Below are 27,500 nucleotides of genomic sequence, written 5' to 3' on the forward strand. Positions count from 1 at the left end.
AAATGTAAAAAGTAAGACGCAGAACAGGCTAAAAACAATAAAAAAGAAAAAAAGAAGTCTATAAAGGAAAAAAAAACACAAAAATACTAGAAAAATACTAGATACTAAAAATGCTAGAAAGATTAAAAATAAAGTGGACGAATAGGAAGGAAATCTTTAGATAAATATTTTCCCTTCACAACGACACAGTACCTGGAGGCAAAGACTCTTCCCCTCTTAATATTCCAGACTTTTCACCACAGCGTTCCATTTCTCAACAAATAAATAAACAAATAAAATGCGCGTGGGAAATGTGGCAGGGGATGAATCAATAAATAAACACACACAATGATAAACACAGGAGGAAACTATGATAATAAAACATTAAGGTGAAAATAAACAGTTAGATGGACAGATAAGACAAGTAGATAACAAGTAAGAGTGAGAATTGAAAGGTAGATTTACAAACAGGTAGATGACAGGTATGAATTAGAACTGACAGGTAGATTTATCCATAATAGATAGATAAACAAATAGATAACAAGTAGGAATTGAAATAGAATACATCAATTTATACATAATACAGACAGGTGAACTAAGAGATAACAAGTATAAGTTAAAAGATGAACAAGAAGATTTATAGATACGACAGGCAGACAAGGGATAGGAGTAAAAATTAACAGGTGAGAGATGAGTGACAGGTAGGAAGGAGTAGGAACAAAAGGCAGGGCAGTAAGTAGACAGGTAAACATAAAAACAGGTAAGTACACATGTAATCATATTTGCAAGGTAACCAGGTGGGCAGTTCAGCAGGTGGGAAGGCAGACAGACAGGTATAGACAGGTAGACAGGCAGACAAGTGAAATAATAAACAAAGTGAGCCAGGAGCAGGTGACGCAGATGAAGGGTGTTAAGAGAAATGGGAGGTGGAAAAGAGAAGGACAGGAAGTGGTCATAAAGGGAGAGATGCGAGGGGCAATGTGGGTCACAGTGAGGCGCAAAGTATGAGGCGTAACTTTGTGGTTTTTGAATAAAGAATCAAAGGAAAAAAAGTTATTGCAGGCTGTGTAACTTCCTGGTTTTAATGAAGGTGCAGGGTAAAATAGTTATGGTTTGTTCTTGAGGTTGTCAGTGGATGCAGAAATAACAAGAATTTGAAGGTACGATGTAATGAAATTGTTAAAAAAAAGGGAGGAAAGATAGATGAATGTATTAACGAAGACAGAGAATAAAATGGTGGTGGTTTTTCTTGAATTTATCAGTGTAAGCAGAAATAACAAGAATGAGAAGAATGTATTAATAAAGACAGATAATAAAATGGTGATGGTTTATTTTTAAGCATGGGATATAAACGGAAGTAGAAATAATAAGAATGCAAATACAGATGTTTACATGTGGATATATGAAATAGAATTATTAGAACTTCAAAAAATATCTTAAGAGGAAAGGGAAAAAAGAAATGAAAGAACAAAATGAATAAAATATACACAACGTGGAAGAAGGAAGTGAATGTAACATACATACGCAAACTTAAAATAACCACTCTAATAATTCACGAAGAAAAAAAAAAGGAAGGGAACTAAATATATGAAGAAGCAAAACCAAAAAAAAAAAAAAAAAAAAAAAAAAAAAGAAAAACTAAAATTTTGACATTCACCTCAAGGGAGAGAGAAAAAGGTAGAGAGAGAAAAAAAAAAAAAACTAAAAGGCAAGGAATAAAAATACAAGATTCGAGAAGCAAACCAAAGAGAAAAAGGAGAAAAAAAAATATTTAAACAATATACGCAGGAATGGAAAAAAAAATATGGACAAAAGAACAAAAGGAACCAGTACTATACAAAAGAAGAGAAGAACGAAAAGAAACAAGAGAAGTGGAAGTAAAAGTCAATCCAAACAAGGAAACCCACAACAGACAACAACGAAAAGGAAGAGAAAGGAAAAGAAAAAAAAATAAGATTGAAGTTACGAGGAAGAATGACACGCGCACAGATAAAGATTAGACAGACAGACAGAAAATAAAAGAAAGAAGGAAAGAAAGAAAGAAACGATGAAAGACAGATAATCAATCTTTATTTAAGTTACGAAGACATAAAAAAAAAAAAAGAAATTTCAACCCCAGAAAAGAAGGTAAGAGGGAAGAATGAAAACAAAAAGAATTGAAATATATGAGAAAATACAAGAAAGTCAATAATAAATAAAAAAAATAGTTTACAATCCTAAAAGAAAAGAAATCGAGGAAATGTTTAAGAAAAAAATAAAACGGCATTAAAGAAATTAAAAAAAAAAAAAAAGAAAAAAAAAGAAAAAAAAGAAAAAAAGGCACTACAATAACAAGAAAACAAATGAAAGAGAAAGAAATTCAACCACCAAACCGAAGGATAAAGAAAACAAAAAAAAAGAGAAAATGCAAGACGAAACATTTTACAACTCACTTCTTTCTTCACCTTCCCCGGAAAATAAAAATAAAATGAAGAAAGATCACATATATGAAGAACTACATGAAAATAAACAATTGACAAGGAAAAGAAGAAAAAAAACTTAACTGTCCATCGCAAAAAAAAAAAAAAGAAAGCAAAAGAAAGAAGAGAAAACAAATAAAAAAAAAAAACAACGAATCTAAACATAACTCTCAAAACAAAAGAAAAACGAAACAAAGACACCCACCAAAACACACACACACACACACACACACACACACACACACACAACAAAAAAGAAGACACCAATGAAACTAACCAAATTTAAACAAGTAACAAATACTCACAAAGGACGGTGAGGTTGGCTGCGTGACGGATTGCCCGCGCATTACCAAAAGGTGTAACTTGGCACTGGAATTCCCCATCATCTGACATCTCGACGTTAGTGATGTGGAGGTTGTGGATGCTGGCGGCCTCATCCCCAAGCACCGTGTAGCGAGGGAATCCAGGGATGCTGCGATTGAATCCTGCAAGGGACACGAAGACTAGAGTTATTACAGGGGCATGAAGGTGCAAAGGAAGTGCTGGTGGGGTAGGATGTAGGAGGTGTGGACTGGGTGCTGTAGGTGCTTCTGAATCCTGCAAGGAGAGAGAGAGAGAGAGAGAGAGAGAGAGAGAGAGAGAGAGAGAGAGAGAGAGAGAGAGAGAGAGAGAGAGAGAGAGAGAGAGAGAGAGAGACTATCATCTATATATAAACAAAATAAAAATTGTTTGATCTCTTTTACTGTAAGTATTTGCCACTCACACACACACACACACACACACACACACACACACACACACACACACACACACACACACACACACACACACACACACACACACACACACATAAACACGAATATTTTAAAATGAAACATATATATCCGATAAATGAAAAGAGAAAAATAACAATGAATCACACACAAACACACACACACACACACACACACACACAAACACACACACAGACTGTATTATTATTATCTGCTTTAAAAATATACGAGGATATTCTATTATTCTTTTCATCCGTTAGCAGCGAGGCGAGCAAATTGTACATCCCGTGACTAACTAATGATCCATCGACTTGTTTATCTATCTATTTATTGAGTATCTATTTATCTATCTATTCCTATCCATTTATAAGAGCGAGCTTAATCAATGCGGGAAATTAACATTCAAAACAGAGACCTTTAGTGAATGTCTGGCAATTATCGTGATGCATTGGACAGTAAAACAATAACTGACACTTCGGATAAAGAAAAAGGGAAATACAGCAACAGCGTTCATTTCACTCATCTGACTGCAAATTCTCATAATAAATAAATAAAAAATGTAAACGTCCATTTACAAAGAACATGGAGGAAAACTGGTGAAAAATACGAAAGGAAGAGGGAAAAATGTTATATTAGATTCGCTACTTGTTTTCTTTGTTTTCTTTTTTAATGGACATGATTATATGAAAAACACTGATGTATATGGAAAAAAAAGAGAGAAAAGAAAGTGGTATACTATCTCTCTCTCTCTCTCTCTCTCTCTCTCTCTCTCTCTCTCTCTCTCTCTCTCTCTCTCTCAAAAAAAAAAAAAAAAAAAAAAAGGAAAGTGCTATGGAAATGAAGACCAAAATATTTTCACCTAACCAAGCCACGTCACTTGAAAAGAAAAGAAAACGGGAAAAATAAAAACAGAAGCTGGAAACAAAACCACAATCGAAACACAATAAAAATAGGAAGGTTCAGAACTCACAGTAGAAATAAATAAAGGAATTTCACGACGCTAGAAATAAAAAAAAAAAAAGCTTGTCATAATACGTAGAAAAAAAAGAAAAAAAGAAGTGTGTGTGTGTGTGTGTGTGTGTGTGTGTGTGTGTGTGTGTGTGTGTGTGTGTGTGTGTGTGTGTGTGTGTGTGTGTGTGTGTGTGTGTGTGTGTGTGTGTGTGTGTGTGTGTGTGTGTGTGTACGCGCGTCAGCTAAAAACTCCGAGAAGTTGCTCCAAATACGAAAGTGGATAGACTCGTGAATGAAAACTCTTGGGTCACATTCCGCCATGTTTGCTTTACTTGTTACTGCTTTTCTGGGAGGGAGGGAGGGAGGGAGGGAGGGAAAGAAAGGTAGGAAGGAAGGAGAGAGGGAGGGAGAGGCAGGGAAAGGTGTGGAGAAACGTACTAAGGAGAGGAGGAGGGAGAGAAAAAAGGTAGGAAGGAATGTACGAGGAGGGGAGGGAGGGAAAGTAACGAGGGAGAAGATTAGGGAGAGAAAGAAGGTAGGAAGAAAGGTAGGAGGGAGGGGAGGGAGGAGGTAAGGAGGGAGAGTAAGGTAGGAAGGAAGGCTTTAGGGAGGTAAGGAGAGAGGGAGGGAGGGATAGGTATGAAGGTTCGGCGGAGGAAAGGAAAGATAGAAGAAATGTAGGAAGAAAAGGAGGAAGAGACAGAATGATGGAGGAAAGGTAGAAAGGAGAGAAGAAAGACATAAAGAGATAGATAAGAGGGAATAAGAGAAAGTGAAGGAAAAAGATGAGGAGAAGAAAGAAAGGAGGGGAAGGAGAATGGATAGAAAAGCAGGGTAAGGAAGAGGAAGGAAAGGTAGGAAGATAGGAAGGAGAAAGAAAACAAAACAAAAAACCAGAAAAGAACAGTGGAGACACGTAGGAAAAGTAAAAAGGATAAAGATTGGAAAAAAACAAAAAACAAACAAACAAGGGTAGAAGGACAAATGAGAGAATGAGAGACGACAGAAGGAAAAGGAAGGTGAATAGATGAAAAGAAATAAAAGATTGAAAAAAATGAAAAGAAAGAAGATGCTGATGAAAATTAGCCAATGCATAATAGAAATGAGAATGAGACGAGGCTTGAAAGAGGAGGAGGAGGAGGAGGAGGAGGAGGAGGAGGAGGAGGAGGAGGAGGAGGAGGAGGAAGAGAAGGAGGAGGAGGAGGAGGAGGAGGAGGACAACATAATTAGGAAGTCATGAAAGGTAAACATGAAAATAAGTGGAAGAAAAAAGTTCTTTGCTAAAAATGAAAAGCCGAGAAAAGAAGAAAATATTCAAAGAAACGTGTACAGAGAGAGAGAGAGAGAGAGAGAGAGAGAGAGAGAGAGAGAGAGAGAGAGAGAGAGAGAGAGAGAGAGAGAGAGAGAGAGAGAGAGAGAGAGAGAGAGACGGGTCAGCCAAAATTGTGAAAGAGACTGCATGAAGGACAGAGTTGGTTTTATGATGGCAATGAGAGTTATCTCTAGCTCCAGCATCCTCTCTCTCTCTCTCTCTCTCTCTCTCTCTCTCTCTCTCTCTCTCTTTGGAAGGTGGGGAGATGTGAGGGAAAAAGAGATATACGAGGAGGTTACGTGACAAATCATGATATATGTTCCTTTTCTTCTTTTTCTCTCCTTTCTTTAAGAGAGAGAGAGAGAGAGAGAGAGAGAGAGAGAGAGAGAGAGAGAGAGAGAGAGAGAGAGAGAGAGAGAGAGAGAGAGAGAGAGAGAGAGAGATTGTTTGAAAAATTTTGCCCTAAAACAAAGAATTTTTCATCATTAGTTTCTTGGGATGAGAAAAAAAAATGCATAAATTCTGTGAAATTGAAGAATAATAAGCAGGCGTTGTAAACTTTGCTTATTTTTTCATTAAAGTAAAGCAAAGAGTAAAGTGAAAAGAGTAAAAAAATAAAGTAAAAATATATAATAGTGTCTTCTTAGTTTCCCCTTTAGATTATTTAACTGATCTCCTGTTTTCTGTCTGTCTGAGTGCCTGTCTATTTATTTCCCTTTCTCTCTTTGTGTTAATGTGCCTTTCTTTCTGTTTGTTGGTGTGTCTGTATGTCCGTCTGTCTCTGTCTCTCTGTACATCTGTCTGTTCATTTATCTTCCTGTCTATATGTGTATTTATCTGTCTCTCTGCTTGTCTGTCTTTCTGCCTGTTTTTTCTCACCAATCTGTCGCTTTTCTGTCTTCTTTTCTGTTTGTCAGTCTGTGTCTATCATGATTATCATTCTGTAGTCACCACCCATCTCTCTCTCTCTCTCTCTCTCTCTCTCTCTCTCTCTCACACACACACACACACACACACACACACACACATATACCACTAATGTTTACACCTGCTGCTTGCTGTAAATCCGTAAACCCGACACCCTCCTTCTCGATTTATTTAATTCTCTGTTTCTGTGCACACCCCGGGACGAGAAAAAGGCGGTGCAGAGCAAAGGGTGTTGTTTCCCGATCCTCACCCGCTGCGCCCCCCGTAAGTAAAGGAATATAAAGGAATGGATGGATGTAACTGGGTAGGTGGTGGTGGTGGTGTACTTTAAATGACTCGTGTATATGTGAAAAAGATTGTAAAGGAACTGAATTGTGTTTAGGTTTTTATTCTGTACTTTGTTAGGTAGACTGATGGTGGTCGTATTGTAGTTTATCTAAATGACTCGTTTTGTGTGTCTCGTGGTGGTGGTGGTCGTGGTCCTACTGTAGTTTGCCTAAATGAATCGTATGTGTGAAAACTGTAAAGGATCAGCTTCGTTTGTTTTTCATTTTTGTACTTTGTTCGGGGAGAAAGTTTTGATTCCTTTCCTTTGTTTATGCTTGTAATGATATTTTAAATGAATCTTGTCTTAAAAAAAATGTAAATGAACTGAAACACTTCGCTAGATCTTCCTTTTTTTCTGTTTGTTGTTCTGTCTCTGTCTGTCTCTCTGTTCATCTGTCTATTTCTCTGTTTCCCTGTCTATCTGTGTATTCATCTCTCTCTCTCTCTCTCTCTCTCTCTCTCTCTCTCTCTCTCTCTCTCTCTCTCTCTCTCTTTCCACCTTTCCACCTTACTCTGGGCAATCAAAATCAGATCGGCATATTTAATTAAAAAGAATTACCCTCACTCACTTTTACGACTCACGGAAAGCAAAGACCCAATTTACCCTCTGAATTTATCAAGAGGATTCTGCCGGTGCCACTAAGAGGAGGAGACTTGAGCCAGGAAGCGTGAAGAGGCCCAAGAGGAGGAGGAGGAGGAGGAGGAGGAGGAGGAGGAGGAGGAGGAGGAGGAGGAGGGGAAGTGGAGGGGAAGGAAACACACCAATCCTAATATTTCTCAGTGTGGTTGTGAGGGAAGGAGGTTGAAAGGAGGATGAGGGGAGGATGAGGGGAGGATGAGGGGAAAGGAGTCACATGAACAGTCTAAGGGGAAGAGGAATGTGCATTAATTCCCCTTCAAAATACTACTCCTTACGTGGTGTCATGAGGGGAGTGAGGGGAGGACGAGGGGAAGAAGTCAGGGAGCCGAGCCCAACGAGGAAGAGAAGCAGGAGGAGGAGGAGGAGGAGGAGGAGGAGGAGGAGGAGGAGGAGGAGGAGGAGGAGAAAAAACACACCATTTACCCATCAAAATATGTCTGGTGTGGCTGAGAGAAGGAGCATGAAAGAGGCGGGGATGAAGGAGGCGGCGAAGGTGGAGGAGGCGGCGAAGGAGAAGGAGGAGGAGGAAGCAGAAGGCGTGTTACGTATCGCATTTCAGAACCCCGCAGGAATCCCCCATCACACGCCGCGGGAGACACACAGCCGCGCCTCCGCCGTGCATGCCGCGCCTCCAACGCCTTCTTCACGCTCTGCCGCTGGAGGACGGACGCACATCCCTCACCAGAATCACCAGGAAGAAGCGAGGCACGATATACACGACTAGAGACGACACGTGATCTTGTCGACCCGGAGGAGGAGGAAAGATCAGGAGTGCCTCTGTTCCTCTCCTCCTTCCCTCCTGCTGCCTCGCTTGTCAGACGGGTTATAAGGTTCCGGGTGTCTGGCAGTGTCTTAGCGGGTCGCGAGTTTTCCCTGATTACACGCGCCACCTCTCCTATTCCCTCTGGATTTATCCCCGCAGTCACCAAGGCCGGCGCGGTGTGGGGAGCGCGTGCGTGGGGAGGGATTAAGGAATGCTGAGTGCCGAGAAGACGAGGAGGAAGAGGAGGAGGAGGAAGAAGAGGAAAAGGAAGAATAATCTCTCTCTCTCTCTCTCTCTCTCTCTCTCTCTCTCTCTCTCTCTCTCTCTCTCTCTCTCTCTCTCTCCTGTTGGTGTTGTTTCGTCTTGGGTAATTTAGTCTAGCCAAGAAAGCGCCTTCCTGCTGTTCCTGCCTCCACTCCTGCTTCCCTTACTCTTCTTCTCTTCCTCCTTCGCTGCTACGTCTTCCTTCAACACTACTACCTATTTCTCCATCGCCTCCTCCTCCTCCTCCTCCTCCTCCTCCTCCTCCTCGCAATTCGTACGTGCCGGGAACTCGAGTTCTTGGAAATTTTGGATCAGGGAATTTCGAAATATCGCGCCTGTCTGAGGTTTGTTATGAGGAAAGATTCAAGGTTTCTGGAAACTACAGCGTGGGAGTGTGCGGGAGGGTGTGCTGTGTCCTAGCGCCGCGGGGAGAAGTCGTGAGCTCAAGAATCCTGCGAACCCTCGGAACGGACGCTTCAAACGCCCTTCAACTAGCGGGATTCGTAACGCTCGCCCGCTCGAAGCCTCGCCCTGCTTCACTCAATCCGCGGCTGAGCGAAATGAGGCTCCGCAGCAAAGCACTGGTGGCGGAGAAGAGGAAATGTATGACCTTCCCTTCAGCTGCGTAGTCGTTTATTTAAAGAGTTGCTTTATTTTCTTATTGCTACGGCCAAGGGACTATCTAGAGAGGGGCGGGGGAGGAGAGGGAGAAGAGGAATAGAGGGTTGGGAAGAGGAGAGGTGTTTGGGAAGGAAAGGAAGAGGTAAGAGGTGTTTTGAAAGGGGAAGGGAGGGTCTAAGGGGTGTTTTGAAGGGGGAAGGAGGGGAGTGTGTGTTTTGATGGGAGTCGGGGTCGGTAAGAGGTGTTTTAAAGGGGGGTGGAGGGGGAAGAGGTGTTTTGAAGGGGAAGGAGCGGGCTTGTGGGTGTTATGAAGGGGAAATAAGAGAGAGGAGTGGAGTTTTAGAAGTATGATGTAAGGATGAAGAATTGTGGGAGTGAAGTTATAAGGAATCTCATTTGTGTCTGTCTCTATTCATCTCTCTCTCTCTCTCTCTCTCTCTCTCTCTCTCTCTCTCTCTCTCTCTCTCTCTCTCTCTCTCCTTCCTTCTTAACCAAGCTGTCTCCTCTTCTTTTTCTCCTCTTACTCCTTACTTCCCTCTCTCCTGAATCGTTCTAACTCTCCATCTGTTATACTAGTTCGTCCCTCTCTCTCTCTCTCTCTCTCTCTCTCTCTCTCTCTCTCTCTCTCTCTCTCTCTCTCTCTCTCTCTCTCTCTCTCTCTCTCTCTCTCTCTCTCTTCATCTCTCTTCCTTACTGTCCTGAAACACTAAAATACGATAGACTCAAAAGCATCTCTCTCTCTCTCTCTCTCTCTCTCTCTCTCTCTCTCTCTCTCTCTCTCTCTCTCTCTGCCATTCTTTCCCCTTCCCTTTCAGATTCCCTCTTCTACTAAAGTACCGTCATTCTCTCTCCTGTCCATTCTCTCTCTCTCTCTCTCTCTCTCTCTCTCTCTCTCTCTCTCTCTCTCTCTCTCTCTCTCTCTCTCTCTCTCTCTACCGTTCCCAGACCAACTGCCTTTCAACCAGGAGGCCAAACAGCTTTATTTTTCGTGAGGTTCTTGAGGTTTGATAACGAAAAGGGTTATGGGTTCTGTCACTGTCGGTGTGAGGGAGCTGCTGCCACATCTTCACGTCTTTGGTTCTAGTTAAGATTTACTTATTTTTTTTGTTTTCTTCATTTTTTCCTTTCTTTTTTTTTCGTTTGTTTTTTCGTTTATATTTCATGATATTTTTTTTTCTTTTTTTTTCCTTCTACGTAGTCGTGTTGCTCAGTTTGTCCTTCTTTCGTTCCTTCATCTCTCTATTTTTCTTATTTATCGTGATCGTTGTTGTTGTCTTTATTGTTGTTGTTGTTGTTGTTGTTGTTGTCGTGCTATAATTTCCAGTTCTGATATGGATTGCTGTTCTTTGTCTTTTTTCATTCTCTCTCTCTCTCTCTCTCTCTCTCTCTCTCTCTCTCTCTCTCTCTCTCTCTCTCTCTCTCTCTCTCTCTCTCTCTCAGCAAAATTTATTCTTTCATTTTTCTTCTCTTTCCTCCTAGTCTCATCATCATCATCATCATCATCATCATCATCATCATCATCATCATAATTATTAGCTTTAATAACTTCCGTGCAACCACTGAAAAAGTTCTGAAAAGGAGTTCTGTGAGATAATAATAATGATGATAATAATAATGATAATGATGATGATGATGAAGAAACGCCCTTAAGTTGACTGCAAACACCAGCCACTAATTGGAACCAGGAGAGACAGGAATACCGCCGCCACCACCACTACCACCACCACCACCATCACCACCACCACGAGCACCATCACCAAAAGAAATATAGACCGAAAGACAGACAACAATGGGGTTGGGAATGCAAAGAACAGCGCCACTCACTTAAAAGGGATTGAAACCTCTAGTGACTCTTCCCTTTAAAAATAAAATAAAAAGTTATGATGGAATTAGAAGCAAAATTTTGTCCAAGAAGCGAAACAGAGGAGGGTAAATAATTAGATAGAAATTTTGTCAGAAGTTAAACAAAGAAGTAAAGAATTGTAGAGTTATATACGTCATCTTTCATTTCTCTCTCTTTCTCTTCTTCACCTTCTTCTTCTTCTTTTCATCCTTCTTTTCCTCCTGCTCCAGTTTGCTTGGTAGTGTAAACAGGAAGAAGGAGGAGGGAAGGGGGAGGGGTAAGAAGAGGAGGCTGAGGACGTGGAAGAGGAAGAGGAAGAGGATGAGGATGAGGAGGAGAAGGAGGAGGAGGAGGAGGAGGAGGAGGAGGAATAAGCCATGTAAAAATATCGACACCAATGCAATATGAACGCTACACACACACACACACACACACACACACACACACACACACACACACACACACATACAGAGGTCAAGGAAAACTGAATACGAAATACAAAATGCAAGAGAGAGAGAGAGAGAGAGAGAGAGAGAGAGAGAGAGAGAGAGAGAGAGAGAGAGAGAGAGAGAGCGCTCCCCACAAAGCACAATAAACCCAAACAAACAAACGCACAAGAAGAAATGGCAATAAACTGATAAACAAGGAGAGTGAAATACGAAAAGCTTGACACACATACAAATTACGACGAATAAAAAAAAAAAAAAGGGGAATAATGAAAGAATAAGAAAAAGAAGAAAAACAATGATAATAACACCAAACACAAGGTGGGCGGGAAAAGTTTTATCCTTTCGCAAGGCTGAAATGGAGAAGAGGCATTAGCGTAGAGGAGAAAAAGAGGAAAATAAAAGAGGAAAAATAAAAGAGGGAGGAAAAAAGTGAGGAGGAATGGATGGCGGAGATTTAGACTTTCCGTGTCCAGTCGTCAGGGAAAAGAAAAGCAAAATGAGGCGAGGATAAAGAGAATAAGAGAGGAGAGGAGAATAAAGAGAAGGAAAGAGGATAAAAGGGAGGAGAAGGAAGAGGAGGAAGAGGAGATATACGTGACGAAGGTGAGAAGAATAGCACAAGAGGAAGGAAGGAAGGAAGGAGGGAGGGAAGGAAGGAAGGAAGGAAGGAAGGAAGGAAAAGGGGATACAAGCGTTGAAGGGAAAAAAAGTGTGACAGAAAGGAAGAAGAAGAAGAAGAAGAAGAAGAAGAAGAAGAAGAAGAAGAAGAAGAAGAAGAAGAAGAAGAAGAAGAAGAAGAAGAAGAAGAAGAAGAAGAAGAAGAAGAAGAAGAAGAAGAAGAAGAAGAAGAAGAAGAAGAAGAAGAAGAAGAAGAAGAAGAAGAAGAAGAAGAAGAAGAAGAAGAAGAAGAAGAAGAAGAAGAAGAAGAAGAAGAAGAAGAAGAAGAAGAAGAAGAAGAAGAAGAAGAAGAAGAAGAAGAAGAAGAAGAAGAAGAAGAAGAAGAAGAAGAAGAAAAAAAGGAAAATAACAACAATAACAACCTCTACTACTACTACTACTACTACTACTACTACTACTACAACTACTACTACTACTACTACTACTACCACCACCACCACTACCATCATTAATGCACTTGCACTCGTTTACACACTTCCGGCCATGCATGACTTCCCTTTTTCTTCCTCCCTTTCTTTCACTCCCTCGCTCAGATTCTGTCCATTTCAGCTCGAGGTGTAAAATGCTAAGTGAATCCAACAAAAGTCAAAGGAGGAAGGGAGGAGAGTGTCATTTCCTCTTTATGCATCTTTATTTATCTCCCTCTGTCCTTCGCTTGCCTCCTCCCTCCTCCCTCCTCCTCCTCTTCCTGCTCCTCCTGCTGCTTTCACGAGTGCTAATGGAAGCTCTAGGAAACACCAACGCCTTCTTCTGGATTAGCTCAGAAATCTTAGCGTTGCATGGCGAGAACACTTTCGTTGGCATAAGGAAACTGAAAATCTCTCTCTCTCTCTCTCTCTCTCTCTCTCTCTCTCTCTCTCTCTCTCTCTCTCTCTCTCTCTCTCTCTCTCTTAATTTTATATATGGTAAAAAGTGAAATTTGAAAGCTCCCTCTCTTCTTAGACCAAATGGAATCAAATCTATTTTCTTTTGCATTCATTTTTTTTTTTTTTTGTGGGTATATTCGATGAGTCACAAAAAACGCACGTACGTGAAAAGGATGAAATATTAAAAGCTGTCCACATTTTCGTCTTTTCTCACGAAAATGTACCACGAAAATCTGACAGGATATGAAGAGGAGGAGGAGGAGGAGGAGGAGGAGGAAGAGGAGGAGGAGGAAGAGGAGAAGGAGAAATATGATCTAAAGAGGAAAATAAACAGGAATAAAAGAAGACTGAAAGAAAAAAAAATGAAGAAATAAAATATCTTCAATATGAGAGAGAGAGAGAGAGAGAGAGAGAGAGAGAGAGAGAGAGAGAGAGAGAGAGAGAGAGAGAGAGAGAGAGTAAGGGGGCGGAGTAGGATACCTCTTTGTTGCTCCAGCTCTGGTAATTAACACGACAGGATCCTGTATTATACGTGACGTATTGGCAGTATTACCAACACCGGCCCGTGTAAACCTGTGTGTGCGTGAGCGCGAGCGCGCGCGTGTGTGTGTGTGTGTGTGTGTGTGTGTGTGTGTGTGTGTGTGTGTGTGTGTGTGTGTGTGTGTGTGTGTGTGTACATTGCGCACATCCGTTCATAGAGATTTGTTTACCATATTACTTTTGCACAGTTTATAATGTGTGTGTGTGTGTGTGTGTGTGTGTGTGTGTGTGTGTGTGTGTGTGTGTGTGTGTGTGTGTGTGTGTGTGTGTGTGTGTGTGTGTGTGTGTGTGTGTGTACGTAAACAAACATGCAAGAATTTATGAATGTATGTATGTATGTATGTATGTATATATTTCGTGTGTGTGTGTGTGTGTGTGTGTGTGTGTGTGTGTTAGTAGTAGTTTGTTTGAGATAGTGGTAGTGGTTTTGGTGGTGGTGGTGGTGGTGGTGGTGGTGGTGGTAATGACAATAATAAAACAGAAAGAACTATGGTAAAAATCTCTACAATACAAAAACACACACACACACACACACACACACACACACACACACACACATTAACACTACATCTACTAGTAGGCATGTGTGTATACGTATGCAAGTGTGTGTGTGCGTGTGAGCGTGTGTGTGTGCGTGCGTGCGTGCGTGTGGAAAGTACCACACGCCTTCAAATTTTCATGCAAAGGACGTGTAAGTAGGACAGTGAGCATGACTCCCTCTTGCCCCGAGTTTTGGGAAGTGAATAATTGAATAACATGAGAGAGGAACCGCCCCGCCCCCCCGCCCCGTCCCCCCACCTCCCGATGGTCTAAAGTCCCAGTCTTGCTTCCCTAATTGCCGACCATACGTGTTGCTCCATGCGGAAAGGCAACTGGTGGTGGTGGTGGTGGTGGTGTGGTGGTGGTGGTGGTGGTGTGTGGTGTGTGGTGGTGGTGGTGGCGTGTGGTGGTGGTGGTGAGTGTGTGTACAGGATATATCTCGGTATTCATTCTCTCTCTCTCTCTCTCTCTCTCTCTCTCTCTCTCTCTCTCTCTCTCTCTCTCTCTCTCTCTCTCTCTCTCTCTCTGTCTCTGTCTCTCTCTCTCTCTCTAGCCATCCACTTGTCCACTTACCCAAAGCGAATCCACTCTTCGTCCACTGCGCGTTGCCTTGCTGGTTCTCCACTTCGCAATGCAGGGTGACGTCACTTCCCGCCACCACCTCCACGTTCTGGGGCGTCACGCGGAACGTCTGCGGGAGGGACCAGCCTGGGGAGGAAGAGGAGAACGTGGGGAGGTTAGTGTGTGGGCAGGGAAGACTAATAAACAAGATCTTCAAGCTATACAAGAGGTGGTATGAGGAGAAGGAGGAGGAGGAGGAGTAGGAAGAGGAGGACTAAGGAGGAGAGGTTTGTGTGAAATGAAGAACTACAGATAAATATATTCAAGTACGTTGCGTTAATAACATTCAAAATAACAAACGCTGTCACTTTTTTTTTTTTCACTTGATTTATTTATTTCTAAGTCTAACAGCACATCTCATCACCCAGTCAAGCTGTAGGCATAAACAACAACAAAAACACACAATACAAGAGAAACAAGAAGTGAACCGCCTAAAAACACGAATCTGGACCACTTCTAAACCGCACCAACACAAAAACAACAATAACACTCGGAATAGATTTAAGACGACTAACTAAGGAGAGGTTAATGGCACGCCCCTTCATTTACTGGCAAGGCGCGGGGACGGAGCCAAGACACAAGACAGGCAGGGATACAGTGCTAAGACCCGGTACTGATGAGGCTGCATGGATTGATTAATTGGGAACAGCGTGAGGAGAAAGTGGCTGGGGGTGGAGGTGGGTGGACAGGAAGGCAATGATCAAAGGGAGGTAGGAGGCGCAAGTGTAGTGGTGGTGGTGGTGGTATTGATGGGTAAGAGGGTGGTGGTGATGTACGAGGCTGAATGTGCGAAGGAAATAATGTGGGAAGCGAGGTGTTCTGTGGTAGTATTTGCTTGTCCATTCTCTCTCTCTCTCTCTCTCTCTCTCTCTCTCTCTCTCTCTCTCTCTCTCTCTCTCTCTCTCTCTCTCTCTCAAACAGGTTCCTCCTAATTTAGCGAGGAAATATTGTTGATGAATGTAATAAATTAAGAGATGAAAATGAATATATATACCAACTTTGTCTCTCTCCCCCTTTGCCCCCCCTCTCTCTCCCCCCCACACACACAAACACTAAGCCACTAAACCACGGGGGCAGGAATGTGATATGAAGCCCAAACACACGAAAACACACAAGACGGGGACATTAAACAATGGTCACGGTACAGCGAGAGTCATTAATCAAAGAGGCTTGTATGGGCGAGGCTCTTATCAGTCCTCCGAGGGCAATTAGCCAAGCTGTTTACTAATTTCTTCCTCTCTCTATTGGCGCTGTGTGAGGTGGAAATGAGTGAGAGTGAGAGGAGTGATAGGGGCTAGTGAGGGGCTTGTGAGGGGGGGTTTGCGAGTCTAGAATGAGAGAGATGGAATAGAGAGATTGTGATATGAATGTGTGAGGGTGGAAATGGGAGTGAGAACGATGTACAGTGAGTAAGAAAGGATTGTGGGAGGTTTTGCGATGGGTTTGTGAGAGGCTTGGGAGAGTTTTAGAGTGTGAGGGCAGAAACAGTGCAGTGATGTGAGACTGGTTTGTGATAGGTGATTTTGAGAGTACTTTGAAAATAGTCGAGAGAGAGAGAGTCAAGCGTTTTTAAGAGCGTTTTTACGGTTTATAGTGACGAATTAACAAAATCTCTACCTTACTAACACACGAAACACACTCGAGAACCAGGCTAATCATCTCTGTGACCTTGGAAAATAGCCGTGGTGAGAGAGAGAGAGAGAGAGAGAGAGAGAGAGAGAGAGAGAGAGAGAGAGAGAGAGAGACAGAGAGAGAGAGAGAGAGAGAAAGCAAGAGACCGAGAGAGCACAGCGTTTCACAATACGGGCCAAGAAAGGATGGGGCAGGAGATGCTTGGTGGTGCCTGGTTTTGGTGCTGGTGCAGGAGGAATATGCCTGGTGATATTATGTGCGGGGAAGGGAGGGAGGGAGGGAGGGAGGGAGGGAGGGAGGGAAGGAGGGGGGGCAGGGAGGGATGCCAAGGCGGGTTAAAGGAGCGGAAGTGAAATGTGTGAGAGAAACATTAATATTAAAACGAAAACGAGAAGGAACCGTGAAAATGTGAGAGACAGAGAGAGAGAGAGAGAGAGAGAGAGAGAGAGAGAGAGAGAGAGAGAGAGAGAGAGAGAGAGAGAGAGAGAGAGAGAATGATAAAGAGGAGAAAAGGTAATGGAATGGCAGTGGCAATATATAATATACAAGAATGGAGAACGAAGAAGGGGAACAGAGACAGTTAAGATAAATATGGAGGAGGAGAATGCGAAGTAGGAAATAATAAGAAGGAAAATATATACGCAAGCGGAGAGGAAGCAGAGATGAAGAGAGAAGGGGAAGACAGCATTAGCGCGCCAGAAGAGAAGGGGGAAGACAAAGACGAACAAGAAGAAGAGATACGCAAAAAAATAACGAAATACAGCGGGAGGAAGAAGGGAAGGGCTGGAGGAAACAAAGGGCCAGGAGGAGGAGGAGGAGGAGGAGGAGGAGGAGGAGGAGGAGGAGGAGAAGGGGGGAGCAAAAATGAGAACAAGGACGATCATTCATCATTAAAGTAGTAGTAGTAGTAGTAGTAGTAGTAGTAGTAGTAGTAGTAGTAGTAGTAGTAGTAGTAGTAGTAGTAGTAGTAGTAGCAGTAGTAGTAGCAGCAGCAACAACAACACAGAAAAAAACGAACAAAAAGCAAAAAAACAAAACAAAAACAAACCAGAAAACAAACACATCACACAACAGAAAATGAAAAAAAAAACAAAAAACGTAAGCACACCTTCCACCCAAAAAAATGAAAAAAAAACGAAGAAAAAAGAAAAAAAAAGACCCTCCATTTCAAAGTAAGAAAGACAAAAGGACTCCAGCACTTAGGCACTCCAGGCAAAGTAACAACCAGAATAGCGTCTCTACTTTACTGGCAATGAAATAAACATTAGGTGTTATTACGTGCGCCGGGATGAAGGAGAGGAGCAGGAGGAGGAGGAGGAGGAGGAGGAGTAGAGGTGAACGAAAGAAGGGCTAGGGAATGGAGAAAAAAAAGAGGAGGAAAGGGAAGAAGGAGGAGAGAGAGGAGTGGACGTGAGGGTGAGAAGGCAAGATCTGATTATAATCTTTCACCAGTAATAAGTGAGGAATAACAAATACACTACGTCCTGCTCCTCCTCCTCCTCCTCTTCTTTTTCCTCTTCTCCTCTTCCTCCTCCTCTGTTCTCTGGTGCAAGACTTTTCTCAATAACTAATGGTCTAGTCTCTGATAATTAGTATGTATTACTACTACTACTACTACTACTTCTACTACTACTACTACTACTACTACTACTACTACTTCCACTACTACTGCTACTACTACTACTACTACTACTAATGTTGCTACTACTATTACTACTACTACTATTACTACTACTACAACGAGATGAAGAACAACAAAGCAACTGATACTGTTAGAACAACAACAGCAACAACAACAACAACAATACCAACAACAACAACAACAACAACAAATATTACTACTATCACTACTACAACTACGACTACTGAAACAACGATAAAACATCAACACCACCATCACCACTGACAACAATTACAACAACTACTACCACCTCCACCATAATCACAACCACTACCACCATCACCACAATACCACCACCACCACCACCACTACCACTAAACTCCTATTTCCATCCACCAACATTCGAAAAAAAAAAAAAGGAAAAGAGATAGAGGAAAAAAAGGCCGAGAACAAAAGTCACACTGACACACAACACAAAAAGGTACTTGAAACTTTCTAAACTGTCCTTTTTTTTCCCCTTCTCTACAAAAGTTGGCTACTGAAAGCATTCTCGCCTTAAATTACCCTCACATTCCCCATTTCCTCCATTCCCTACCTCCCATTATCATCTCCCCCACCCTTAGCTTCAGTTCCCCTTCTCCAGATGTCCTTCTCATCGTCCTGCCCTTTCCCATTTCCCTCCCTTCACTTCTTCCCATTACTGTCTCTCAAGCTTTATTTCAGTTTCCCTTTTCTAGATTTCGTTTTGAGATTTTTATTTCCCCAAGAGCTGAATATATTTTTTCCCCTCTTTTTCCCCTCCTATATCAATGATTCGCCTCTTAATCTGCCTCACGCCCTCCCAGTATTCTCTCTCTCTCTCTCCTCTCTCTCTCTCTCTCTCTCTCTCTCTCTCTCTCTCTCTCTCTCTCTCTCTCTCTCTCTCTCTCAACCCAAGGCAGTTCACTTCACTCCATGGAAATCAGAAATGGTATGTCTCCTAGTCGCAAATTTTCTTCCTCAGAACACTACTCTCATCCCCAGCTTCTCTCTCTCTCCTCTCTCTCTCTCTCTCTCTCTCTCTCTCTCTCTCTCTCTCTCTCTCTCTCTCTCTCTCTCTCGTCATGCATCTGAAAATTTGGTGTGACGATGCGTTCTTTCATTCTTACTTTCTTTCTTACTCTCTTTTCTTTCAATTTTTCTTTCTTTCGTTGGTTTCTTATTGCTTTATTGGTCTCTCTCTCTCTCTCTCTCTCTCTCTCTCTCTCTCTCTCTCTCTCTCTCTCTCTCTCTCTCTCTCTCTGCTCCGTGCTTTCTCTTTATTTTATTTTCTTTCATCATTTCTTTCATTTTGCTTTTGCGTTTGCTTCCTCCTTTACTCCTCTCTCTCTCTCTCTCTCTCTCTCTCTCTCTCTCTCTCTCTCTCTCTCTCTCTCTCTCTCTCTCTCTCTCTCTCTCTCTCTCTCTATCCCAGAACATAACCAACTCTCCTCCTCCTCCTCCTCCTCCTTCCTCCGCGGGACAAACTTAATTTTCCTCATTACTCGCGGAAGATTTGTCTTTAATTAGCGTAGGGCCGTTGAGGAGGGCCTGGAGGGTGGGCAGGAGGCGGGGAGAGGGGGATGAGGGGGCGTGACGTCATCCGTTCAATTATGCTATCGTTCTCATCCACCACCTGCCATCTTGTCTGGGAGGAGGAGGAGGAGGAGGAGGAGGAGGAGGAGGAGGAGGAGGAGGAAAAAAGTAAGAGGGTACATGAGAAGACAGGTATTTGTGAGATGAATAACTGAGAGAGAGAGAGAGAGAGAGAGAGAGAGAGAGAGAGAGAGAGAGAGAGAGAGAGAGAGAGAGAGAGAGAGAGAGGAGAGAGAGAGAGAGAGAGAGAGAGAGAGAGAGATGAGAGAGAGAGAGAAGTGGACACACGTGAAATGATAATGAAGTGTGACGCATTGAACATGACGGACAAAAGTGTGTGGAGGTGAAAGGTCACAGGTAAGAAGAACAGGTGGCAGGGACAGGTAAGGTACAGGTGAACAGGTAGACAGATACAGACAGATGGATAGATAGGTGGATAGATACACGGATAGACAAATAAAGACAGATAGATAGGTAAACAGCTAGACAGACAGAAAGATAGGTAGGTAGGATAAACAGATAGATAGATAGATAGATAGATAGAAAAATAGATATATAGGTAGTAGATAAGTAAATATAAAGCTAGAGAGAGAGAGAGAGAGAGAGAGAGAGAGAGAGAGAGAGAGAGAGAGAGAGAGAGAGAGAGAGAGAGAGAGAGAGAGAGAGAGAGAATTAGAAGCATTACAGGAATCAAATAATTTAACTGGCTTCATATCATCTCCTCTTCCTCCTCTTTGAAAACAAGTGACGTTCAAATCAAACACTCTTCTTTATTACATGAATCATTATAATATTCACCTGTGTATCTCTACCTGGGAATACCTATCAGTGTTTGCTAAATGATCTCATAAAGGTGAGGGAAGGCAGACACTCCTGTAGTAACATCATATTAATCTATCAATTTTTATCGTTATTCCACTATTTATCATCATTCTGTTTTCATTCAATTTATTTATCTATTTTTTTTTATTTCCACTGGTATTCGGTCTCTGTGTTTCTCTCTTTCTGTATGATTATATTGTTTTATCCTGTGTCTTCCTTTCCTCTTCCTCTTTCTCTCCCTGCTACTATTATCAAATTCATTAGTCTTTCATTCCATCTCCATCTTTCATTGTCACTAATATTCTATCTTATTTAATTTCATCTATTTTCTTCGACTTTCAAGGGTTGTCTCTGTCTCTGTCTCTCTCTGGTTACCTTTTTATCGTCTTCCTCCCTTCTCCTCCTCCTCCTCCTTCTCTTTCTCTTCCCCCTCTTTCGTCTTTCTTCTTCCCCCTCCTGGTTCTTTATCACTCGAACTGTGCCCCTGCCCCTATCATTTATCTTCTCTCCCTTGCTCCTCCTTCACCCTCCATCTCCCTTCCCCTCCTCCTCCCTCACCTTCTGTTCCTACCTTCTCTCTCTCTCTCTTTCTCTTTCTCTCTGCTTTTTCTCACACTCTCCTAAGTCTTATTTCCACTTGCTTCCCCCACCCCCTCTTTTCCTCCTCCTCCTCCTCCTCCCTTTCCTCCTCCTGCTTTTAGTTTTATTTCCTCCTTCACCTCCTTCTCCTCGTCCTCGTCTTTCCTACGTAGTCCTTTAGTCCTTCTCCTCTTTCCTTCATCCTCTCCTTCCTCCTCCTCCTCCTCTTCCTGCGCCTCCTTCGCCTCAATGGTCTCATGATCGCCGTGGGGAGAAGGATTTGTGTCTAGAGGAAGCAGGGTGGGATCCTACACCTCCATCCTAGGTCTGACAGAAGGACTCTCTCTCTCTCTCTCTCTCTCTCTCTCTCTCTCTCTCTCTCTCTCTCTCTCTCTTGGTGGTGTTCTCTCCAATGGTGTCTTTATTGTTTTGGCTTCTGACTCCTTTTTCTTTTTGTTTCTTTTCTCTTCATTTTTTTTTAGTAACCTTTTTCTATTTTTCCTTTCCTTGACTTTTTAATGCGTTTTGTTTCTTTTCTTTTTTTTTTTGAGGAGGATTAAATTTTTATCATTTATCTTTTTAGTTCGGTTTCATTTATTTATTTATTTATTTGTGTGTGTGTGTGTGTGTGTGGTGTGTGTGTGTGTGTGTGTGTGTGTGTGTGTGTGTGTGTGTGTGTGTGTGTGTGTGTGTGTGTGTCCATTTTCTGTTCGGTCTCGTTTCCATTACCATTCATCCGTTTTTCTTTTTCTTTTATATAGAGTTTGTTATTTTGGGGCTATCTCTCTCTCTCTCTCTCTCTCTCTCTCTCTCTCTCTCTCTCTCTCTCTCTCTCTCTCTCTCTGCCGTTACAGTAATTATCTCTGCTCGACTCTCTCTCCCTCTCCCTCTCTCTCTCTCTCTCTCTGTCTCTCGTCTCTGTCTCTCTCCACACACTCTCCCTGACACTCCAATCTTCTCGTGAAACTAAAGATGAGCGAGAGATGAGAAAAGTCTCCCTTCCTTCTTTGTCATCTTCTTCTCTACGCCTCTCGTTTCTCCTTGTTTTGGTCATTGTTTTCTCCTTCGCTTCTTCTTTCACTTATATCTTTTTCGAATTTATCCTAAGTTTTCTTGTTTCATTCATCATAGTTTTTCTTTTTTTTTTTAATCGTAATTTATGTTTTGTAATATTTTTCTTCTTTTTCAGTTTTGTTTTGTTTATGTTTTTCTGTTTTCTTACTTGATTTAACTAATTTTCTTTCTTTTCTAATCTTTATCCTTTATCCTCTTTCTATCCCTTTCTTGCTTTATTTAGCTTCTTATTTTTCTTTCTTTTCTATCTTTTTATCTTTTTATGTTTGTGTTTTCTTGCTTGATTAAACTTCTTATTTTCTCTTTCTATTTTATTTAACTTTTCTTGTGTGTTTTTTTCTCTTTTGTCTCTTTCTCCTCCATCCTGTTACTTTTTATTCTCCTTTGTATTTTGTTTTCTCCATATCTTCTTTGCTCCGCTTTCTTTTTTTTTTTTTTTTTCCTGATTTACCTTCATTTCTCTTCCCAAGTTCATTATTTTGTCCTTCTTTTCTCTCATGTTTCTTTTTATTTCTTTCGTATTTTGCTTTTCTCTCTCAGGCATCTTCTTTACTCTTCCCTGATATTTGTTTCCTTTCTTTCTTGCTGTTCTTTCTTTTATTCTTCTTCTGTTCTATGTTACTGGTTTGCAATTTTTTTTCTCCTTTACATCTTTATCATTCTTCTCTTCCTTTCTTTCTCATTTACCCAAAGTTTTCTAATTCTCTTTCTGTTTCCTGTTTTTCTTTTTTCTTTTCTCCGTGTCTGTTTTTTCATTTTATTTTTTTTGTATTATTTTCACCTTGCCTTGTTTCTTTTCTTCCTCCTTTTCTTGCTTCTTTCTCTCATTTGTTCTAGTTCTCTAATTGTCTTTCTCATAATGCTTCTTTTTTGTTATTTTCATTATGTTTGTAATTCTTTTTCTTATTGTTTTTATCTTCATATCCTTCTTATTTTTCTTATCTTCCTTTTTCTCCTTTCATTTGTTCATAGTTCAGCAATTCTCTTTCTTCGTATTTCTTTTTTTTTACCTTCTCTTTGTCCCTAATTCTTATTCTCATTCTCTATTTTTCATCTTATTTTATTTCGTGTATTATCTTTTTTTTCGCCTTTCTTATCTTCGTTCTTTCTTTTCCTTTCATTTGTTTACGGTTCCCTGATTTCTCCTTCTTCGCATCCTTCGTGTTTTTAACCTTCTCTGTTTCGAATTCTTATTCTTATTATCTTATTCTATTTCTTGTGTTCTCCTCACTTTTTCCTTTCTTATCTTGCACCTTTTCTGTCATTTGTTCCAAGTTCCCTAATTCTCTTTCTTCGTATGCTTCATTTTTTACAGTCTCTCTCTAGTTCTTATTATTTTTATGTTATTTTATTATTTTTTTTTAACTGTATATTTCTCTCCGCTTTTCTTATTTTACATTTTTATAACACGTGTCCTTGATGTTTGATAATCTTGTGTGCTTATTTCCGTGTTGTGCCTGTCTTATCTTTGTGTCTTATCCTCGTGTCTCCTTTGCTCTTCATTACTCGTGTCTTCGCTTCTTCTAATCAGTTTTCGTCTTCCCAATTACCGTGAATCTCAACAGTCAATTAAGGATCTCAAGGCTTTCGCTCCCAGGTGAACTGAAATGATACTTAACCAATTCATCTTTTTGTTCTGTCTGTCTGTTTGTGATTGTACGTTTTCTTTTATTACTTTTTTTTTGTCTGGATTTTGTTTCCTGTCTGTCTGTCTGTTTTTCTGTTTATTTTTTTGTCTTTCTTAGTCTTTCTTCTTTGTATTTTTGTCTGACTGGGTTTTGTCTTCTGTCTGTCTGTTTAACTCTCTTTCTCTCTGTTTTTCTGTCTATCTGTTCGTCTGTCCTTCTCTTTTTTTGTCTTTATATATGTTAGTCTGGTTTTTCTTTTGTATTTTGTCTGTCTGTCTGTCTGTATTTAATTTTCTTTCTATCAATATATCTTCCTATCTACATGTCCGCCCGTTTTTTTTTTTATTGTCTGTTTTTATGTCTTTTTATAGTCTTTCTCTCTGTCCGTCTGTCTGTCTATCTGTCTGTCTGTCTGTCTGTCTGGATTTTCCTCTCGTTCTCAATCTCGTATAGCATTTTTTTCCCTCGTGCAAATGGAAAAGGAAAGAAGATTGTGATGGGTGACGCCAGCCTGGAGACATTCACTCTGCCTTCTCTTCCTTCTCCTCCTCCTCCTCCTCCTCCTCCTCCTCCTCCTCCTCCTCCTCCTCCTCCTCTCCTTCGACGTGCAAATGGCAGGGCAAGGATGAGGTGGTGACGTGTTTCTTGCAATGATTTTTTCTTTTTTGGCTTTCCTTGCTGAGTGAAGCACGACTCGGGAAAGGAGACACTGAGCCCATTTGCATCAGAAGTAGTAGTAGTAGTAGTAGTAGTAGTAGTAGTAGTAGTAGTAACATTCACATATAAAATAACTCTTGAATTTCAGATAAATCCAATTGATATTTCTATTTTTCTTTTTCTTTCTTTTTCTTTTAATATCAAAGGTTACGTAATTGTTCTCGCTTCCCTAATCTCTCTCTCTCTCTCTCTCTCTCTCTCTCTCTCTCTCTCTCTCTCTCTCTCTCTCTCTCTCTCTCTCTCTCTCTCTCTCTCTCTCCCATTCTCTCTCTTTCCTGCTGTAGGCGATGGCACCCTCGGGAGGAGTGTGTCTTACTGCCTGCTGGTGGCGCTGCAGTGTGTGTGTGTGTGTGTGTGTGTGTGTGTGTGTGTGTGTGTGTGTGTGTGTGTGTGTGTGTGTGTGTGTGTTTCGTCTTCAATCTTGTTCCTAAGCGAGTGTGCATGGCGGAGACGACGACGACGAAGAGGAGGAGGAGGAGGAGGAGGAGGAGGAGGAGGAGGAATAAGAGGACTAGGAAGAAGAAGAGGTGGAGGAGGAGGATTACATAGGATTACATAGGTTAACAAGATAGCACGAGAGGAGGAGGAGGAGGAGGAGGAAGAGGAGGAGGAGGAGGAGGGCAGCTATCCGGTGGTCATCTGGCAGCTGTTTCCCTTCCTTTCACTCCCTCCTTTTCCTTCCCTTCCCTTCTCTCTCCCTTCCCGTCCCTTTCCCTTCCCGCCCCTTCCCGCTGCCCGCCGTCCACGCCTTAATGCTTCACGCGGCGGTGTTTCTCGTGGTCGTCGCCTCTAATGCAGGGGTTGTCGCCGCGAGCCCAGACTAAATGTTTTCCCGAGTCCCTTGTTTGCCGTGACAGTCGCCAACCTTGGGGCGCCCCTCTCTTGTCGCCAGACGGGACACGGGTGGTTTCTTCTTCTTCTTCTTCTTCTTGGTGTTTTTCTTTTTTTTTTTTTCTTTTTCTTCTTCTTTAGTTTTCTTTACTGTGTGTTGCCTTTCGTTTGTCTTCTTTCTTTTCTTTCGTCTTCTAATTTTTTTTTCGTATGTTAGTCTTTCCTTTTTTCTTTTTTTATTCCTAGTATGTTACTTTTCTCATCTTTTCCTTACCTTTCCTACATATATGTCTTCACTTTTCTTTTTTTTTTGTATTAGTCTTATTTTCATTTTTTTCCTCTTTCTTTCATGTTTCTCTTTTCTTTCCTCTCTTCCCGTTTAATTTCAAGTATTCAACTCCTCACTTTTCCCATCTTTTCCTCCACTTCCCATCACATTACTCCCAAATCTCCCCTCGTCCATCTTTTCACCCTTTCCTGTACCTCCACCACGTCCTCATTTTCCTTTCTTTTCCTTAACTTTCCAACACATCACACTCCTAGTCTCGTTCCCCTGCCCTCCAGCACCTCCACCGCAACTGCCCCTCCCCACAACCTGCCCCGCATTCCCTCACTCCAGCGACAACACAAATTTATGGTTTACAATTACGAGCGAATCGAAGTCTCACAATGGCCGTGGAATTACTCATCCTAGGAGTTGGCCTGTACTTGGGAGTCTACCTGTCTCAGCAGCTGTCGGCCGGCCTGCCTCAGATGCCGGGACCTTCTGCTGCCGTGCGTGGGTTCCTCCTCTGGTTCCGTGATCTGTACGGGACCCTGTGCGGCGCGGCGGGTGACGAGCGTGGCCTTACAGGGGAGATCCCGCCTGACCAGATGACTAATGATAGTCTCTCCATTGAACAGCTTGTGGTGGAAGAGCTATCGGGCGACACGAAGTAAGGTGGTAGGTGAGGGTGGTTGGTTAGCTAGTCGTTGCGCTGCCACCTTCCGTGTTTAGTGTTTGGGTTCTGTAAGATATCTGTTTCTTTGTTTGCGGCTTTTCTTACAGTTTCAAGTGCTGTGATTTGCGAGGAAAGTTCTTGTGTTTAGTGTTTCGGTTCAGTATGTTTTCTGGTCTGTTGGGAATTTACTTCTGTGTTTGCTGTTTCACTTCATCTATCCACAGAAGATCCTTACCCTAACCTAACCTAACCTAACCTACCTTTTCCTCTAAGCATCTCTCACTCCCACCAGATCTTTACCTTAATTGTAACATAACCAAAATTTTCCTGTAATTATCTGTCACCCTCATCAGATCCCCTAACCTAACCTGACCTTAACATAACATAACCTAACTTTCCATTTAAACATCTTTCACTTTTCCTCGCCAGATCTTTAACCTAACCTTACCTTAACGTAACCTAACTTTTCTTCTAAGTATTTCTCACCCACATCAGATCCCTAAACTAATTTAAACTTTTCTTCTAAGCACCTCTCATTTACCCCTACCAGACCCTACCCGAACACCAATAACAAACTAAAAGCACCCTTGTCTAACGCCACCAGACAAAGGCGCGGGGCTCACAGTGTGTTACGGCCACCCTAAACACTCATCCCAACATTACCACCTCATAAAAACATCCTTAACTGTCCTGCCTTACCGTTAGTCCACTGAACCCTTTCCACTCAGCATCCCTCATCCATCCCCAGCAGATGCTCACCATAACATCACTACTACGGAATTATTCTTGTCTACCTCCCTGACTACTGAAGTGTGCCTCTTTCTCTAATTGTCTTGAAACTTTATGGCAGTTTTGGTGTTTTGAAACGTGGTGGTGCTTTCTGAAGTGTCTTGAAGGCTCGTGGTACCTTGCAACTGTTTTGAAACCTTGTGAATCCAATCAGATGATCCCTTAAACATCACTATAACATACTGAATTCTTGTCTAACTATCTGGCTACCAAAAAAACCACTAAAATTACTCTCTCTCTCTCTCTCTCTCTTCTCTCTCTCTCTCTCTCTCTCTCTCTCTCTCTCTCTCTCTCTGTTGACACCCTCGCCGGACCAAAGACTACTGAAGTTCCCTTGTCTATACTTCACATCCTCCCTCCTCCTACTGTCATCCTCGCCGGACCAAAGATTACTTAAGTTTCTCTCTCGACACTCCTTATCCCTTCTCCTTCTGTTGTCATCCTCGCCTCAACAAAGACTGGGGTTTCTCTTTCTATATTCCTCCCTCCGCCATCCTCCGCACAGATCGTCTCCTATCAAGACTGGCACGGCTGAGCGTGGCGTTTACCCAGCGTTTCATCTAATCGTGATTACAAAAGTGCAGGTGAAGGGACGTACCCACGAAGCGCACTAACACAACAGCGAAATTGATCTATCTTGTGCAATTAGGGACAAATTAACAAGTCGCCACATGAGGAGGAGGAGAGAGGAGGAGGAGG

General features: G+C 41.9%; 1 protein-coding gene across 1 annotated transcript in view; it reads right to left on the reverse strand.

Moving 5' to 3' along the window:
• Window positions 1-27,500, reverse strand: part of LOC135116327 (nephrin-like) — a 322,006-nt gene that overhangs the window by 151,237 nt on the left and 143,269 nt on the right. Inside the window, 2 exon segments of the mRNA XM_064033681.1 lie at window positions 2,744-2,923; window positions 14,506-14,640. Coding sequence (XP_063889751.1) covers window positions 2,744-2,923; window positions 14,506-14,640 — 315 coding nt within the window.

This window comes from Scylla paramamosain, chromosome 31 (assembly GCF_035594125.1).
Source record: "Scylla paramamosain isolate STU-SP2022 chromosome 31, ASM3559412v1, whole genome shotgun sequence".
Lineage (NCBI taxonomy): Eukaryota > Metazoa > Arthropoda > Malacostraca > Decapoda > Portunidae > Scylla > Scylla paramamosain.